This window comes from Barbus barbus (genome assembly GCF_936440315.1).
Source record: "Barbus barbus genome assembly, chromosome: 11".
Lineage (NCBI taxonomy): Eukaryota > Metazoa > Chordata > Actinopteri > Cypriniformes > Cyprinidae > Barbus > Barbus barbus.
In genome coordinates, this window is record NC_136739.1 from 21,701,894 (window position 1) to 21,721,431 (window position 19,538).

Genomic DNA, 19,538 nt, shown 5'->3' on the forward strand with positions numbered 1-19,538 from the left:
AAACACTTATAATCCCAGGATTTTACTGCCATTAAGTGATGGCTTTCTGAAGGGGAGTGCTGATGTTAGTGGATGTGTGCACATACAAACACAAACTGAGCGATAGCACCTTTAATCCATTCATATTTTCACTTGGAGCAAAGCAGTACAGACATGGTCAGGGTGGGCTAACGTGGATGTACTTTTATTAGTTGTCAGTGCAGGAAACCCTTTTCTAAACCTGCTTGACAGGTAAGTAGATTGGGGCTGTTTTATAATCTAAGTTTTTTTTTTTTATTTAATGGTATTGAATTTAATGTTCCGTCTTCTATTGGTAATACGATATTCAATTAATGTCATTTTAAAAATCTACAGCTGAAAGGAACCAGTGATGTGTTCCATCATTATTGCTGGTAAGTTCATGGATTTTTGCTGTTTTATGTTTCTTGGTGTCATCAGTTTGGTGTATTTTGTATAAGAGCAGTTGTAATTAAACCGAACGGTGCTAAAAATTCTATTAATTTTCAGTTCAAGTCAACTGATCTGAATGATTTTGAGAGCATTATATTAAAGCATGGTTAGAATGCTCTCCTGAAATACAGAACTGGTACAAATTGAAGGAAACAAGACCTAGTGTGTTTGTGTAATCTCTAATCTGCCCTTTCTTAATCACCATAATTTCAGTGTGCAGAGCAGATGCAGGACAGAGGGAGGCCACACATTAAATTATTCTTCTCGTCTCTGATTGTGCTCTCTGTAATCTTCCCATAACTGCTAGGAGAATGAGCACGACTCATTTGCAAAGTGATTGCTTTGGCTGCATGACTAGCATTTTGTTTCTGTATAATTATAACAGAGTCCTGGAAGTTCTATCTGAAAGTTCATGAAAGACCATTTGTGTCAAATAAATATTAGCATTTCTCTGCAATTTAGACCATGTAGTTCTAGTATTAACCTGTGGTGTGTGTGTGTGTGTGTGTGTGTGGTATTCAGTACAGATTCATCAACGTGTCTGTTTACAGTTCAGTGATGAATTCTTTCTTAATATCTGAAAATATCAAATTCTTTATCATAAAATTTTCAAATTCAAGAAATTCTACATAAAGGCTTCATTTTGTAACCTGACTTTTTTCCCCAAAATGAACTAGATTGATTTATTGTCTTACACGTATGTATTTTAGTTAGTTAGTTTGAACCGGTCACGTGCCTCTATTTCCCATACATTCTTTACTCCTCTTTTATGCCATTTACAGTTATATATTTGTAGTCATGTTTTCTGAGGTTAACCACAATCGCAAGGTCTAACAACTGAGTGAAAGAGCATAACAAATGTAATAAATAATACAAGTAATCTAAAGAATGCTTGCCTATTGATTTTTATTTTTTATTGGCATTGGCGATGTTTAAAAACAGTATTTAGAAAAGTATCTCCTAGGCAACTGTTCAAATGAGAACATTCACACCATGTTAATATATATATATATATATATATATATATATATATAAATTTGCATATTTACATTTGTGTGTGCGTGTTTGTGTACCTGGTATTTATCACGTTATGGGGACCAAATGTCCCCACAAGGATAGTAAATCATGCAGATAAATTATTTTAATTATAAGCTTATAAATCATGCAGAATGAAGTTTTTTGAAAATCTAAAAATGCTGAAAATTTCCTGTGAAAGGTAGGTTTAGGTGTAGGGCGATTTTAAAAAAAAAACAGTTTGTACAGTATAAAAACCATTACACCTATGGAATATCCCCATAAAACATGGAAACACGTGTGTGTGTGTGTGTGTGTGTGTGTGTGTTTAAAATATGGTTCATTTAAATCTGTCAGTAGTGTTACATCATTAAACAATGTTTGTGTGAATGTTGGAATATCAACATTTTTTGAGAATGACCCACATGGAATGCATGACTCATATTTTTTTTATATTTCAGAACAACGCCTTAATAAATATACTGACAAGATGACAATTTGTCTAGTTGCGTATTGTGGTTAAATGTCACGCTCTAACACACCTCCTTCCCTTCTCTCCAGTATACGTCCTCCTCCTCCCCCCTCATGCCCTGGCCCTGTGGGCCTGCACACGCTCTTGCCCTCCCATCTGCACATGTACCCAGGAGAAGAGCTGCAGCGTCCTGTGTGACCACGTCAACATGATGGACCTGCCCAAAGAGTTTCCCTGCGAGGCGTCCTCCATCAACCTGGACAAGAACAGCATCAAGTTTCTTTCCGAGCGAGCCTTTGGCACCCTGCCTTCGCTCAAGATGCTCTCACTCAACCACAACAACATCTCCTTCATCACGCCGGGAGCCTTTAAAGGGCTGCCCAACTTGCTGGAGCTTAAGTTGGCCCACAACGAGTACATCCGCTACCTGCACACTCGCACCTTCACAGCACTCAAGCGCTTGGTGCGTCTGAACCTCTCCGACTGCAATCTGTTCAGCATGCCAGACCGCATCTTTCTGGAGCAAATCTCCCTGAAGGAACTGCTGTGCTTCCAAAACAACTTTCGACGTGTTCCCGGTGCCCTAAGGGGGATGGAAAACCTCACGCACGTTTACTTGGAGCGCAACAAGATCGAAGCGGTGGCCTACAACTCTCTATTGGGCCTAACTAACCTCAAGTATCTGAACTTACAGGAGAATCGCATCAGTGTGATACACGATGAGGCCTTCAAAGATCTAGTGCGTCTGGAGAACTTCTACCTTAACGATAATCTGTTGGTAGACTTGCCCCAGCAGGCTTTCAAGGGCCTAAGCAACTTAAAAATGTTGAATCTGGGTGGGAACATGTTGACCAATGTCTCCAAAACATGGTTCAGTGACCTGGTGGAGCTGGAGGTGCTGTACCTGGACCGAAACCGGCTGTCCTATATCGAGGACAGCTCCTTTGAGAACTTGACCAGCCTCATCACGCTGCACCTCAACAGCAATAATCTGACGTCTCTGCCCTTCTCTGTCTTCCAGCCCATCTATTTCATCGGCCGCCTGTATCTCTTTCGAAACCCCTGGGAGTGTACCTGCGACCTGGAGTGGTTGAGGGAGTGGATGGAGAGTTATAAGTTGGTGAGGGACATTCCTTGTGCATCTCCGTCTTCTGTGGCTGGCTTGGACCTGAGTGAAGTTGTCTATGCCCACCTGAATGGCACCTGTCTGGATCCCCCGGAGCTTAACCTGACCACGTCTCTTCCTGAGTATTCCACCGTGGAGAACAAGTTCAACAGCCTCATCTCCAGACTTCTACAGCAGGAACTGAGGGAGGAGATGGTCAACGTCACCGATGGTCTGAGGAACGGCACCCAGCAGGACCCCGCCGAGAGTCAGGTTTCTTCTGGACGTGGACTGTTTGGAGCTCCTCAGACGGTTTCTCTTCTTGTGATTCTTTTTCAAGTCCAGATTGACTGCATTAATGCCTCTTGAGAGTCTGGTGAATAGCAAAAGGGATTGAAGCACATCCAAGAGTGGAAGTAATTTTCCAGTATGGGAAATGTTTGGATTTGGGGCCGTGATGAAACGTTTGATCTATCTTGCCATGAGCGGTGGGGTTTTCTCATGTTGAAAATGAAACTCTGGCAGATATCATGGAGTTGGAGATGATCATCTCTTTAAATGAATGGAAACTGGTATTTAAGGGAAAGGAGCATGTTTTAAGCAAATAAGACTGTGAAGGACTTTTGTTTTGCCAATGCAAAGGACTGATTAAAGTATAACTGAATGCCATTTTGTGAGAACTGCAACTAGTAGTGCAAATGTTTTTATATCATTATTTTGATCTAGATTTGGTTTAAAACATCTTAGTTACACATCTATAGTATGAATATGTTTGTGCACGTTCTGTTGCGTAACTTTGTAACATTTGTTGTGTAGGAGATTTATCTGATAAAGCTTCTCGTTATCATTTCACCAGATGGCATAATATGCTGTCCTCTTTTGTTTGGTTAATTGAACTGGGGAAGTTTCCAGTTCTGGAAAATGCATTAGTCCTCCTATTCCGTAAAGCTCAAGTGCACTCGGTAACGTGAACTGCTTCATATTGTAACCAAATGGATTGGCTTTCTCATGGTGTTTCACTGTTATGATCATTTATCTTCACTATACAGAGCACAACGTGCACAGAAGGAGGTCAATGGGCTTCTAAATACGAGATGTGTAAGAGACCTAGTAATTGTGCTTCAACACAATTGTTTACGTGTGATTGAGATACTTTGAATAAACCAAGATCATTACACAAATACTCAATAAAATTAATCCCAGGTGCAAAGTTTTGAAAGTGTGCTGCTAAATCATTGATGTGAATCACAGTGCAATTCTGGCAGCATTAGGGTTCTTAGACATTATTCTTAGAATAACGTGGTGTTTAGAATCAATTCTAAATGTCAGGATGAACTTATCTCACAAAATGCATTCATAAAGTTTAGCTACTGTTTGAAAGTTCGAAAAAATTATGCTCTCATGGTACTGAAGCAGTTAATAATGCAACCTTTTCAAGTTATTCACTTAACAAAAATAATGGTACAGTAATTTTTTTTTTCCAGATTGAAAGTCTGTTTTTCTATTTGTGGTGAGACTATTTACATCAGTCATTTTTCTTCAGGTAAAACTGACCAACTACACTTCAGAAACACATTTGTCAATGTGTACAAGATAAAAAGTTCACAATTATGAAAAACAAGTCAAACATGCAAAATTTGGCTCTGGTTTTACATTCCATTGTTTTTGATGAGTTAGGCGTAGTTTTTTTTTTCTTCCCCCTAAACATTTGTATATTTTTTTTATGATAGCTAAACTAAGCCAATCGCTCATTTTCCTCCCTGGGCTCTATATCTGGGTCAAACAGGGTTCTGCAGGTGAAAGGTGTCATTCATGTGTATTTCATCAACTGGGAAGGCAGCATTTCAACCCTCTGTTCTTGATTATGGCTCAAACAGAGATAAGAAGCAGCTCTCTTCAGGAGGAACGCAGTTTGTTAGTGAGCAGGAGAACACTCGAGACGACATACCCCGTCCCAGCTGGAGGAAGGTGATGCCAAGTGCCCTTTAGATGTGCCTCCTGGGATTAGAACGTAAATAAATCCGGTTTCTTTATGTGACCCTGGACCACAAAACCAGTCACGAGTAGCATGGGTATATTTGTAGCAATAGCCAACAATACATTGTATGGGTCAAAATTATAATTTTTCTTTTATGCCAAAAATCATTACAATACTAAGTAAAGATCATGTTCCATGAAGATATTTTGTAAATTTCTTACCGTAAATATATCAAAACTTAATTTTTGATTAGTAATATGCATTGCTAAGGACTTAATTTAGACAACTTTAAAGGCGATTTTCTTAATATTTAGATTTTTTTGCACCATTTTTAAATATCTCAGCCAAATATTGTCCCACCATAACATCATAGCTTGTCCTATCATATAGCTTATTTTTTCAGCTTTCAGATGATATATAAATCTCAATTTAAAAAAACTGACCCTGATGACTTGGTTTTGTGGTCCAGGGGTCACATATATAAACGTTTATATTTACCTCTATGACAGTACCAAAATACACTAGTGTTTTTTTTTATGAATTCTTTTATTCAGCAAGGATGCATTAAATTGTTTAAAAGTGACAGTAATGACATTCATAATGTCACAAAATATTTCTATTTCAAATAAATTGTTCTTTACAGCTTTCTATTATTTAAAGAATCCACAAAAATGCAGATGTTTTCAACATTTATAATAATATTGACAATGTTTCTTTATCACCAAATCAACGAATTAGAATGATTTCTGAAGGTTTACAGGAAAAATGGACATGTTTAAAAATATTAAAATAAAGCTACTTTATAATAATATTCCACAATATTACTGTATTTTGATTACATAAATGCAGCCTTGGTGAACATAAGAGACTTCAAATGAAAACTTTGAATGTTAGTGTATATTAAGAGTGGAAACTTTACACATGTAGCAGCGCACTAGCTTTCGGTTTCTATTGCATACAGAAATATGTCCAACACACAGCACCACTGGTCAGGCAAACACACACTCTGCATCGCTCTCAGACACACAACTGGGCACTGATCCCGACTGCAGTCATGCAGAGTCAAGCGGGCAGGGCGTGACCTACCACAGCTGCTGGGAAAAATCCGGAAAAACAAAACAGTAAAAGAGGAACCAAAAGTTTTCCATTGGCCCGTCTCTGCCAACTCACACTGAGAGGCCGAGCAAAAAGAGCTGGATGAGCAACACAGAGCAGAAGACACAGAGGAGATCTTCACCACATAAAAGGAAATATATTTAAAAAAAACCACGCTCATACCGATGAGCTGCTCCGTCATCGGCAGAGCCATTTACACAGGGCAGTTTGAGTAAACAGTTTGTCATGTACAGAACCATTCAGATGAACAGACCGTGTTGTCTTCTCGCTTTGCAGACGCACCTCTTCATCAAACAACTGCACAGAATAAAAATGGGATTTCTGATTCAACATTAATACTCTTGAACGACACATTTCATCCTGAAACCCTTAATCTTACAACAAATAAAAATTTAGACCATTTACAAACACATATTACTACATGATTGGTAAAAATAAACTGTTTACAAAGTTGTCAAAATGCAAGGGATGTGCATAGGTCTTTTTTTTCTCCACCTGTTTGAATGTTTGTTCATCCAGACGAATGGAATGTTTTCTGCTGTGGGTGACGGTCTGAAGACAGCTAACACTGACAGCATGGACGCTCGTGAATGTTCACATGCATGAGATCTCATTCAAGTCTCTAAAACATTTATGTACATCTTTAGAGAGACAGTATCCACGTGTAGAGGACGGTGAAATGAGAAAAACAAACCAAATAAAAAGGATTGAAAGCTGAATCGCAGGGTTGTGCTAAAGCAGCAGGGCTCTTCCGCATGGATAATGTGGGATTATGTATGATGGCTGAGTTAATGACGGTTGGACAGATGGACTGCTGTAGGAATACCGCACTTTCAGTCTGGTACTAACAGAAAAATGGACAGAAAAACTACAAAAATATTCCTTTCGGGAAAATGCATCATGTAGGATACTGTCTCTTTAAATCAAACGTCTACAAAATGTTGCCTCTTAGCTATATAGACATGACAATATTTAGTAATTTATCTGATTGATTTTTTTTTCATTAATACAACGCTACGTCTAGGTAGTCTGTGAGGGGCCAAGACTGGGCTCACTGCAAGTACATCGATGATGTTGTTGTTAAATGTCAGAGGTGGGCTTCCGTTTGCATCATGGGAAAGTTGTACGTTTTTTTCTTTTTCTTCTTGCAGAGATGCACTGCAGAGTGTGAGGTTATGAAGGGTATAAGGTTACAGATTGATGGGTTTGTTGTTTTAGTAGACCCAGGACACTGGAACCCACTGGGCTGTGGTGCAAACCAGGTCTATGGCTTCCTCCAGGAGCCGAATAGTCTCGTCAATCTCATTATTGATGATGGTTTGGTCAAAATAGTGTGCATATGTCTTCTGGAGGATCTCGGACTCCTTCTGCAGCCTCTGTAATGACTCGTCCTGCAGCATGAAAGAAGAAGAGTAAGTAAAAGAGAAGATGAGAGGGAAAAAGGGCCTTTTGAAAGGATAATGGATGAATTCTGACAACGTGCCCATTTAAGAAAATTTCATTTATGATCCTAAAGATATAAAAGGAGGAGGGGAGAGTTGGGAAGGATGGTACCAGTGTATATATACAATATTATTCAGAAGTTTGGGGTCGGTAAGATTTTTTGTTGTTATTGGGAAAAGGCTCTTATTCTCACCAAGCCTACATGTCTCTAATAATAATGACAAAGCTGAATTTACAGCAGCCATTACTCCAGTCTTCAGTGTCACATGATCCTTCAGAAATCAATGCTGAAAACTGATGTGCTGCTTAATATTTCTGTGGAAGCATATTTTATCATTTTGTTTTTTTAGATCATTTTTTCCCCCATCACTTTTGCTACAATTTAATGCATTCTTGTTGAATAAAATGATTAATTTCTTTAAAAAAATGTTTTAAATAATAATAATTAAATAAAAATGTTTAAATTAAAAACAATTATTCTTACTAACCCCAAACTTTTAAACGTAATGAGTACTAAGATGTAGATCAGGGTGTTCTTAAAAACCAATAGTCCAATTGACCTTAGTTATAAAGGTTATAAACGAAGTGGAACTTGTTTGGGTAGAGCTCTGTAGGCACTAGGATCTAGTTGACTTCCTGTCATACTCACAGGCAGCTTCCTGCACCATCTGGGAAGCTGAGCGTGATGTGAGGAAAGGTTGAAGAAATTAAAAAACATGCCAAAAAAGGTGCATGCAAAAAGAAAGAGCGGCTAAAGAAAGATGTAGCTGAATGAAAGAAGGAAGAGAAGTCAGGTGGAGCTGTTGTGCCAGGGAGGAGATCTCACCTCGTTCATGCCGGGAGTGATGGTTGGTGCAGCAATGAAAACCACATAGGGAGCAAATTCAGCTGTCCGTAAAACCTTCAGTGCCTGAGAACATTTGAGTTATTGCAGTACATTTCTTATGTCTACCTTGTAAGTGTCTTAATCTATTTGAGATATGATATTAAATTATGATTAAGATGCAATCAAACTTGTCAGTTTTCCTTTAGCACAAATCACAATTTTGAATCATTTCACTTTAATCTGAGCATGTTGTTAGTTTTGCAATGCAACTTTTAACTTAAAAATGATTCTAGGTGCTTGTCTAGTTATTTCTTTCTCTAACTGATATTTTTGTTTTAACATCACTTTCCTTTTGTCTTTTGTAATGTCCCTATAACTAACAATAACCGCTTCTCTGAAGACTTCATCCTAAAGAAAAGTGACATTACTGTATTTCTGGTGTGCAAACGATACTCACATAAATTGGATTGGATTTCATAAAGTTTTGTGGTATTAGATGGTTTATATGAATCCAAAACATTCCATCTTGTTTGATAATATTCAACATAATTTTAAATATCAAGTTGACGCTGTAAGATATATCCTAATTCCTCACTAAGCAATGGCTAACTGACCTTAAGTCTTTATTTCCATCTTATTAAGTCTCATCTTAATCATTTGCATAAACAATAAAGTTAGAATAAAGTTTAAGTTCCTGAACTTAAGCAGAACATATTTCTGAAAGTATGCAATACCAAAACTGCATAAGAGGAATGACCCAAAGGTTAATGTTCAACTGTCTTCTCTCATGAATAAATGCAAAGGGCAGTTAAAGGTTCACCTGCGGCTCTACGTCCAGTATGGCTACGAGTCCCTGCTCATGGATCTTGCGTATTGTCTCCAACCGCGTGCCGTACATCGCGTCCTCGTGGCTGCCGTACTCCAGGTAATCGTTGTTGGAGATGTCCTGCATCATTTGGTCGTGGGATACAAAGAAATAATTCTTGCCGTTCTCTTCATCTTTCTTTGAAGGTCTGGTTGTGTCTTTTGGGGCAGAAATGAGTTTGAGGTTATCAGTTGAGCGGTTGAGCAATCATGAGGACTGTTAGAGACAGTGATTTGAGAATGTTTCTTACGTGGAATGGGATAAGCAAATCTGTCTGGGTGTTTGGTGATGAGTGTGTTCTTGATGTGTCTTCGGCCAACACCGTGAGCACCTGCCAGTCGACAACAAACCACACATGTAAGAGACATGCTTCGTGCCAACTAACAAAGGTAAGATGTGGATTTAAACCAAGATCTACATACACACCTAGTAAAACTAATGTTTTCCTCTTGAATGCTGGCAACTTGACTACTTCCTCATATGTGACGAGATCTAGTTGATCAAACACTAAAAAAAAACACAAGATTGTTATTTAATAGTAGGGAGGGATTGAGCTTTAATTTCAAAAAATGAATGCATTAGACTCCAACAAACCAGCTGTTTTAAAGTAAAAAACAAATGTGGAAACTTGCAAAGGAAAAGGGGGTTGTTTTTGGGTAATTTGTTCTGTTTTCATTGGGACTATGAGGACTCTGCATGTGTTTTGGCTGCTTATGTAATGCTACAGGCCTGATGGGGGATTTGATACTGTGTCTGACTGACATTCAATCTCCACTGCAGCAGTGTGGCTTCATGTATCAGTGTGTTCACATGCAGCACAGGAGCCGAGCTGAGAAAACGCATCCCAGCCGCTCACACTTGGCATTTCTGCATATTCAAACTTGTCACCGATGTCAAACCTGGAAACATTTTGCATGCTTATTTACTCTATTTTTACATTTTACATTACCATTGCCATCATCTAATGCACAGCTAATCTTTCAAAACACTATGAATTTAATAACACTTGTTAACACTTTACATTATAGTGTAATTATGCTTAAATTTACCCGTAGCATTTAAAATGTTTGATTTTACCGGTCTGTAAGATTTTTTAAAATGTTTTTGAAAGAAGTTTTATCTTCACCAAGACTGTATTTATTTGTATAAAAATACCGTAAAACAGTAACATTCTGAAAAATTATTACAATTTAAAATATCTGCTTTCTATTTTAATATAGTCTAAAATGTAATCTATTCCTTTAATGGCAAATCTGAATTTCTAGCAGCCACTACTTCAGAAATCATTCTAATATATCTTACTGACTCCTAACTTTTGAACAGAAGTACATTTTATCCAAAATAATTTATAGTGAATGTGCAAAGGAGAATTAAGAGTTACATCTAAGAGGAAGACTATCAATTAGATTTCAGTCATCACACAAAGCCATGATTGTTGCACACACTACTTCTATAGTGCTTTTTGCAGTTTTTTGGTCACTATGAATGGAAAAAATGCAGCATGAAAATCCTGCTCATTATTAACAGACACCTGTTAATTTTCACAGTTAGATACTGTCACTAGTAATGCTAGCATAAAAATGAGAAAACGTCTGATGGGCTAAAACGATGATGATTCTGACATACGACTGCACTGAAGGACAAAGTATCCTGCATTGCTATTGTGAACGTCCACAAAGCTATATCACTAAGCCTTTTCTACCAGTGTTTCAGTTGTATAATGAGCAAAACTGGCTGCAGTGTGCATGCGGAGGTGTGTTGGGGGAGACGGCATTGGTGTGTGCAGGAGACGGTGAGTTGACTTGGCAGTGGGAAATATGAGCCATCTGTGTCATTTCCACGTGAAATGTGATTCCAGCACTCCTCTCCCTCTCTGAATAGATGCCTTAAATGATTCATGTACCTTTTTCGCATGACCTTGAGTATGCAGCTCTATATATGTAGGATGTTTCATGGATTTGCACAGAGAGAAGCCTCATGTTGTACTGTGGGTCAGAGGATATAGGTGCACAGGGATCAGAGAATACTTAAAAATAAACTAAACAAAGCACAACACCACAAAATAAACCACACAAACATTCAAACACACACTCAAAAAAAATCTTTGTTCTGTTGATTGAGAAAAATGGAGGTTGCTAAAAGGCAAAGATGGGGTTAATAAAATCACCACAGCAAGGGCGTCGAGTGAGACAGAGAGACAGACAGACAGAGAAATTAAGCACAGAGGCTGTATGCCACAGCAACAGTTACTTACATGCACAGAGGCCAGCAGACAGACAGCATGTAAAATGGACAGGGGTCATTGAGTTATGCCTCAGTTAACAGAACATCAGTAAACAAACACAACAACAAGCACGCCTAAAGCTGTGTTGCTCGAAGCACAGAGACATGAAGGCCATCCGTGAGCTCGGGCTGCTCTGGATGGGGTGCTTTCAGAGCGTGCGAGACGTCGTTGCTCTGAACAATGAAACATGCCTCTGACATTCACAGCAATGCACTTGCATATCAAGGCTGGAATCTGAAAGCTGCAATTAAAGTGTGGCATTAAGAGGTTTTCCTGATAATCTGCCAAAGTATTATAATTTACGGTCACAGTATGAGTACTGTTCTATTACAGCAACGCTATACATCATGACATATGTGGACATGTGTATATACAAATATATTACATAATCGTGGTAATGCCTATTCTTAGATAATCCAGTGAATAAGAACTTTGCAGATGAAAGCTACATAATATTATATAAAAAAAAAAAATCTGAACTTGTCACACAAACCAACAAATGATAGTGATAGTCATGTCTACCACAGTATACATAAAGCAAAATCTCTACTGGCGGACACATTTCTACCATCATTAGCATTATAGCTCTCCTTGCTATACGGTTACTACAATGTTGCTAGGTAGTTTCTTAGAGGGACAATTCAAGTGTCCACCACCAAACCCACCTCCTTCAGTATTTCTGCACATATACAATACCGGTCAAAAATTTGGGGTCTACAAGATTTTGTTTTTGAAAAAAGTCTCTAATGCTCACCAAGGCTAAATTTATTTGATCAAAATATTGTGAAATAGTAATATATTTTGAAATAGAACTCATTCATGTGATGGTAAAGTTGAATTTTCAGCAGCTATTACTCCAGTCTTCAGTGTCACATGATCCTTTAGATATCGTCCTATTATACTGATTTGGTGCTCAAGAAACAAACATAGGATCAATGTTGAAAACAGTTGTGCTGCTTAATTTTGTGGAAACCATGATACTACTACTTTTTTTTTTTTTTAAACATCCTCTTTATTTAGTTTTCTAAATTGGCACAGAAAATGAGTTTTCTCTTAGCAGGTATCATGTACAATTATATTTTGACATATACGTTACCATCTTAACAAAAATAAAGGTATGGGGTGAAAGGGGAAAAAAGGAAAGAAGAAAAAAGTCATGGTGGTGGGGTTAGGGTTCAAATCGAACCTTTTCAAGTTAATGGCGCTGCATAACGATACTTCTTTTTTTTTTTTAAGATTCCTTTATAAAAAGAAAGTTCAAAAACAGCATTTATTTGAAAAAAAATGAATAATAGTTTTATTTATTAAAAGCCTTTATAAATAAAACTATTAATTTCTTAAAAAACAAAAACTTCTGAACAGTGGTGTTCTGTGTATGTTTTTTCAGTTTAATTTTCATCTGCCATGTGAAAATTGTATATTCAATCACTACGAAAAGTAATAGCAAATCTCTCTGCATGATTTTTATGTTTCATTCATGTATGTAGCACAAACTGTGCATTATGAGAAACAAGCAGCATGAACAAACCTGTCTGAGACAAAATAAAAACAAACACAATCTAGTAGGTTTTTAACGATACAATGAAAAGTGGATTAGATCATTTGTGTCAATGTTGAAATTACTAGGATGGAACAGAGTAAAGGGAGGGGCTAACAGGACATCAAAATTGTACACACATTGAGCTAAGCCACAACTGACCCTCTTCTGCTTTCCCACATAACAGAAAGAAGCACTTCCTGGCCTGTAGATAGTCACATCTTTAAATAGAAGTCTATTTTCTTTATAAGCCTTTTGGTGCATCGTTGTTTTTTTGTCTCGTAAAGATTAAATTCTCTTTGTGAAGGACAAGTCTTCACCAACTGCTTCCTATTGGAAAATCCCCAACCATATGCTTCCTATCCCTTCCTAACCTGATCTGAACTTGTGCATTAGCTGGAAAAGCCCAAAGCACAACTGTAACAAAGCTCCTTTCTTTAGACAAACCCCACAAAATCAAAACAGTTTTAGGCAATTAAACAATCCTGGAGGAATTTGGACGAGACCTGAAAAAAGGCCGTAATACCCCAAAGAGTCCCATTTCCTGCCTCACTGGCTGAGTGAGCTCAAATCAGACTCAGTAAAGTGGGGCACTGGGCTCAGGAGGGATTATGTCTGATCTGCACTCCCCGCCGCTGATGGCTGAGGGGGCTGTGCTCAACACAGCCTATTTGATCACTTAAGTGATTGGGTGCTCAGAGAACACTGTGATTCCAGCGGCCCAGATCTGATCAGATCTACTGTTGGGCATCCTTAGGCCAGAAACTGATTGCAGATTTAAATGTTTGGTCAACATAATTTTGAAACATTGTTAACTAAACATTGAAATAATTTTTACTTTCTCAGCATAACTGTGTTGAAATCAACTGCCATGACACTAGTAGACAAACTTAACCGCACAAGATAACAACTGAATCTATGCCACAAAGAATTAAGGCAAAATGGGGTCCAACTCAAATAATAGCAAGATGTAACTAATAAAGTGAGTGTAGTTTTGTGGGGGAAAAGTAATGAAATGATATATAATTTTTTTTTTTAAATTTACTTTGCCATTAGTACAATGATAAATCAAAGCTAATCATTAAATCTGACCAAAACACATTGCAACACTACGAATTCTAAGCATGCACTACCATTCCAAAGTTAGGGGTCGGTAAGGTTTTTAAATGTTTTTCAAAGATGTCTCTTATGCTCACCAAGGCTGCACTTATTTGATCAAAAACACAGTAAAACAATAATACTGTGAAATATTATAATTTAAAATTACTGTTTTCAGTTTTAATATATTCTAAAACACCATTTATTCCTGTGATGTCAAAACTGATTTTTCAGCAGCCATTACTCCAGTCTTCAATGTCACATGATCCTTTAGAAATCATCCTAATATGCCAATTTGGTGCTCAAGAAACATTTCTTCTTATTATTAATGTTTAAAATAGCTGTGCTGCTTAATTTTGTATAAACCGTGATAGGATTCCTTTATAATTAGAAAGCTCAACCAAAAAAGCATTTATTTGCAATAGAAATATTTTGATGATAAAATGTTTTACTGTCGCTTTTGATTAATTTAATGTGCCTTTCTGAATAACAACATTAATTTCTTTGTAATCAAAAAAAAAAAAAAAAAAAAAAGAATCTTACTGACCTTAAACTTTTGAATGGTAGTGTACTTGCATTATAAATGGTGTCCAGAAACACTGCATAATGCAACAATCAAAAAAAATCAAGGTTGTGTAGCTAGAAGAGTTTGAATTGACATACTTGAGACACAGAATGAGTTTCTGGCTTTATGGTTTAGTGGAGTCATCGTTACTGTGTCTACAGTCTGAACTAACAAATCCACCTTTTGGGAAGCTCACCTTTAAACTATTCCAAACCACTGGGGAGATCTTGACAAGAAGTAACGATGATGGCGTCGTTTAACATCTTGTGTGATCACAGTAACCTGACCCTGTGATAGCTAGTACTGCAGACTGAAGCATGACCTAAATGACTCGCTTATATAAGATGTTAAAAGCGGTGGAGTTCACCATGCTTCTAACGAGATCATGTAATTTCCACCTTTCATAGTGTCAGGATTATATAGAGGTCGTAAAATCTGCATCCAGTCACAGTATATCTGAGAGCGCATACACAGGTGCATCTTCAGTGGAGGTTGTGTGTTGGTTTAGACCTGAAGCCATAGGAACATGAACTTCATCCATGACATATGAGTCACCCACAGTAAAGACACCCTCTTTTTCTCTCCCCAGGCCCTTTACCATCAACCATACATTTTTATGGAAAACATGGGGGTCTCACTTCTGGCCTTTGAGTTCCCCATGAGAACACACATAAACACACTTGTTGCACAGTGGTGTATATATATGCAGGTGTGCTCATCAGTGATAACGACCCAGGTTTCCACTGTGGCTGGCTTTAATGAGTCCCTTTGGTACTTGAAGCAAAATGAAAGAGTCTTAAGGGACTGTTTGGTCAGGGAACGGCAGGCAGAATCAGACACACAGCTACTTGGCTATGTATTGGCACAAGTCACCCTGCTATTTGTGGAAATGCTGCAGTCAGGACCTCAGGTTATTTGAGCTAGACAGCACAGGGCCCTGTTACCTGCCCATACCTACCACTACACACACAGAGACACTCCCTACAGCCTCTAAACTACCATTTGAATCATTCAGTGAAGACGTTTCTAGCAACATCTGCTGACAACCATCCCATGAGGGTAAAAGTCTGCTGTCTCTGAAAAGCAGCAACTAATATAAACATAATACTAATTATAGACTGTCACTGATCTAAAAAAGACATATATGCATTTTGTGTGGAAAAACTGTTGTCTTTCTGAAGATAAATCACTACTGTTCAAAAGTTTGGGGTTGGTAAGTTTGTTTTTAAAGGTTTTGATGCTCATAAGTCTCTATTATTTGATTTTTTTTAATTTTGTGAAATATAAAAATTTTCTATTTGAATATATATTACAATACATCTTTTAGGAAAGTTCAAAGGAACTGATTTTTTTTTATATATAAATCTTTTCTAACATACCATAGAATTTAGGCAAATAAAGTCTTTTTTTTTATCTTACTGACCCCAAACTTCAGAATATACTGCATACATATACCATAAGCTAAATAAATTAATATATATTATAAAACAATATATGTATGTTATATACTGTACAATTTTTATAATAAAATGTATTTATTTTCATTACTGGTACAATGCAACATTTATCTGGTAGAATGCATAAAATATTATTACATTTTTATAAGATCCTATGGATTCTATCAGATAAATGTTGAATAATATATTGATTTATACTAAATATAAATTTACTTCTAAGTAGAAAAGGCAGTCATTTTATGAATGACCCTACTGTGTTTTACACACTTATCTTGACAAACATTTGCTAAAAAGGTAGCAACATTTTTAAAAGTGAATGTTTATCATTAATCAATACTTGTTTAAACATCCCCCTGAGAGTTGCTATTTTTTGTGACGTCATACACCCTCATCAGTGTTAGAAGCCTATTCGATTTTACTCTTGCTTACAGGGGACATAAAGACTACTAATTAGATCTCCAATAAGGAAGAGCTAATCGACCAAAATCTAGCTATTGTCTGTATGAAGAGATAGCGAAGGTGCAGAAAGCCAATCGGAAACTCTACCTGCGTTGTGCTTTGCTAGGTATTTGTCTTTGTACTGCTTTTTTTTCTTGCCAAACCAAGTACAGCTTGCCTGCTGTTCTTGCTTGGTTTTCTCCATGGCTATACAGGCCACCCGCCTAGAACAAAACAAACAAAACAAACAAGTAGATGAACATGTGGTTTGTGGGCAGCATATCTGTTAGCCTTGATGATAGCACATCTTCGAGTACTTTTAAATCGTATTGCGAGCAACTTGAATTGTATTGTAACTTCTTTCCCTCTACCCTCAGCAGCAGCCAATCACAATCTTCTGGTTTTCATCATACAAATAAAATAAATTATTGAAGTGGTCACTCTGCTCTAGGAAAGAACCTAACTCACCACTCCTGAAGTTCAGGTGAGGGAATCAGTCCTGCTGTGCCGTTCTTGGTGTTTTCCAGCTTGCCTTGCCACCAGTTATGGTCATCTTTGTTGATAATCTGGATTATGTCACCCACCCTGAAGCGAATCCCAGCCTCTTTACAGGGGATGAGGTCATCCTTCACCGGTTCATACTCGAACTGTGCCCGTACATAGATCTGAGAAAAGACAAACAGTCGAAGTCAGAAAAACCCTACAGTGGCACAGACACAGCACAGGAAAGGACTGACTGACTGAGGGAGTCAGGGTACAAGAGGAGGTTAAGGTGCAACTGAAGGTCAAGGTACAAGTGGAGATCAGGTTTCGGTTGAGATGACAACGCATGTTAGCAAACGGATGATGCATGTAAGTATGTATGAGAGTGAGTTATGAGTCCTTGCTGGACATTTAGTGCAGTTGAGTACTGAACTGCAGTCTGAGGGTAGAGTGGTGTGTGACTCCTGGATTAAAAATAAATGACATTGAATTGACTGAAAGGGGCCTTTAAGTACAAACACTGCAAAAATCAAGCTTAACGTTATATTTTCAAAGAATCGCACTGATGATGTAATTGTTTCTGAGTCCTTGCTACATTTGGACTTTTATGGTTACACAACAGTTTTTCAGAGCAGTGGATTGGGCTCATTCTTTAAAATCTTACCTTGATGGAAAATGTATCCTTGATTGGAGATCTGGAGATCTAGGGCATGAAAGTATTACAAACATCATGCAATATCACGGCACTGTGGCGGCATTAATATGGCACTGTTATTGGAGTTGGTGAGATGAAGAATGCAGCTATACAGGCTAACGTTCAGAAAAGTAATGGGTTGATAAAAAGGAACAAAGCAGGGTGGAGATGTCAGTCACATCACTCTGTTCTCATCACTTGTAACATAGCAGATCATTTCCAGCACTCAGTGACAGCTGGCAGATGGCGCCCTCTGCTGATTGTATGTCTCCCTTTCTACTTCTCATTCTATTAGGACACAATGCTTAAAGGCAAGGACTAGAGATTAGAAGAACAAATTGTGATGGGCTCTTTGATCTCTCATGTTGTCAGCTTTGTTGATTTTTAGGGTAATTTAAATGGGATGTGAGAGGAAACACACACCACTCTGTAGCCCAGGGCAAGTAGAAAAGCATGAGACTGCATGGGGTTAGGATAAAACAGACACACCAATCTGGTATACTTGATCCATTTTTTTTAACCTAAGCAAAAAGTCTAACAGGGTCCGAATAAAATTTGTCTTAGAGTTGGTATTATTTCTAAAAAGTTAGTTCAAATGGGTACTTTTAAGAAAACTTTTTTTCATATCTTAGTTGTTATAATCTTTAGTGTAATCTACTGTCTGTGAGGATACTCGTCACAACACATAATTTAACTTGATTAATAAATAAATATGAATAAATTAATTAATAAGATAACTTATTTAATAAACAAGTTCTTGATATTTTCTCAACTGGTTCAACGCATAGATCTGTAAGACTAAAACTTAATGTTAAAATGATAATCCCCTTAAAATTTATGTAAACTTTTAAAAACAACATAAATAACAATATCTTTGCATTTACAGTTGCAGTTACTTGTTGTTGAGTAAGTGCAATGCAATAAGACTACAACCAAATCTGTCTGTAGAGCAGCTAATGGTGAATGGTGTTAGTGCAAAAACTGATAGAGAAAGCAGGATGTTAACCGAGACTTGTCATAACACTTGCACGTTGTTGCTCTTTTGTTGGTTTTGTTTGCTTCTTTGATTGTCCTCATTTGTAAGTCGCTTTGGATAAAAGTGTCTGCTAAATGACTAAATGTAAATGTAATGTTAATAGCTGTGAATCACTAACTTGTTCATTCAATCTCAAGCATAAAAGCAGTGTGGAAAAGCGCTAGTCAACAGAGGGTGCTAAGACTGACGGATGCTCTATTCACCTGGCATCCTTTTGGCTGGATGGTTGACGGCAAGTCCTGTAAAGCAAAGCCCAGCAGTGAAAGAGAGACTGACCATTTACAGAGGAAAGACAGGACTCATGAAACAATTAAATAACAATTAATAACGATAATAAAAAATATACATTCAACAAAACATAACAAAAAATCTGCTTAAAACCACTGGGGGCAATACTAACTCCACAAAGGAGGACCACAAAAGTTACTTCATTTTGTATGTATGCATGTGCTAAAAGAGAAGAAGGGCTGTTGAGGGTAAATCTCAGAACAGCAACACACAAGAAAGCAAGGAGCAAGCAAGCAGCTTCAGCACCACACTCCATTCAAGCATGTTCATGAGGTGGAGACTAACCCCCCTCTATGAAGAACACCAAGTCGGTCCCACTGGGTCTATAGCAGGGGTGGGCGATATTAGCAAACGTTATTTCAAATTTCAAAAGGTCAAAATATATATTT

At 37.6% G+C, this 19,538-nt stretch overlaps 2 protein-coding genes and 1 long non-coding RNA gene across 14 annotated transcripts in view; 2 read left to right on the forward strand and 1 right to left on the reverse strand.

Annotated features, from left to right (window-relative positions):
- LOC306877285 overlaps positions 1-19,538 on the forward strand; it is a 159,080-nt gene that overhangs the window by 71,103 nt on the left and 68,439 nt on the right. The gene's annotated exons all lie outside the window — the stretch shown is intronic.
- Positions 123-4,254, forward strand: LOC306877175 (nyctalopin-like). The gene is made up of 3 exons (XM_079428752.1): positions 123-231; positions 355-392; positions 2,026-4,254. The coding sequence occupies exons 2-3, from the start codon at positions 371-373 to the stop codon at positions 3,408-3,410; spliced, it is 1,407 nt and encodes a 468-aa protein (XP_079284878.1). The 5' UTR covers positions 123-231; positions 355-370; the 3' UTR covers positions 3,411-4,254.
- The window catches only part of LOC306877283 (peripheral plasma membrane protein CASK-like), a 169,477-nt gene continuing 156,190 nt past the window's right edge, over positions 6,252-19,538 (reverse strand). For 4 of the 12 annotated variants that reach the window (XM_079428956.1, XM_079428961.1, XM_079428957.1 and 1 more), the window contains 9 exons: positions 19,065-19,100; positions 17,796-17,834; positions 17,117-17,313; positions 16,757-16,872; positions 9,696-9,776; positions 9,520-9,600; positions 9,225-9,427; positions 8,405-8,488; positions 6,252-7,526 (listed from right to left, as the gene is read on the reverse strand). In XM_079428956.1, the coding sequence (XP_079285082.1) occupies positions 7,350-7,526; positions 8,405-8,488; positions 9,225-9,427; positions 9,520-9,600; positions 9,696-9,776; positions 16,757-16,872; positions 17,117-17,313; positions 17,796-17,834; positions 19,065-19,100 (1,014 nt within the window). In that variant the 3' untranslated portion in view covers positions 6,252-7,349. Of the gene's footprint in view, positions 7,527-8,404; positions 8,489-9,224; positions 9,428-9,519; positions 9,601-9,695; positions 9,777-11,172; positions 11,255-16,756; positions 16,873-17,116; positions 17,314-17,795; positions 17,835-19,064; positions 19,101-19,538 lie in introns of those variants that run through there. The other 8 variants (XM_079428952.1, XM_079428959.1, XM_079428960.1 and 5 more) reach the window with 4 other exon arrangements.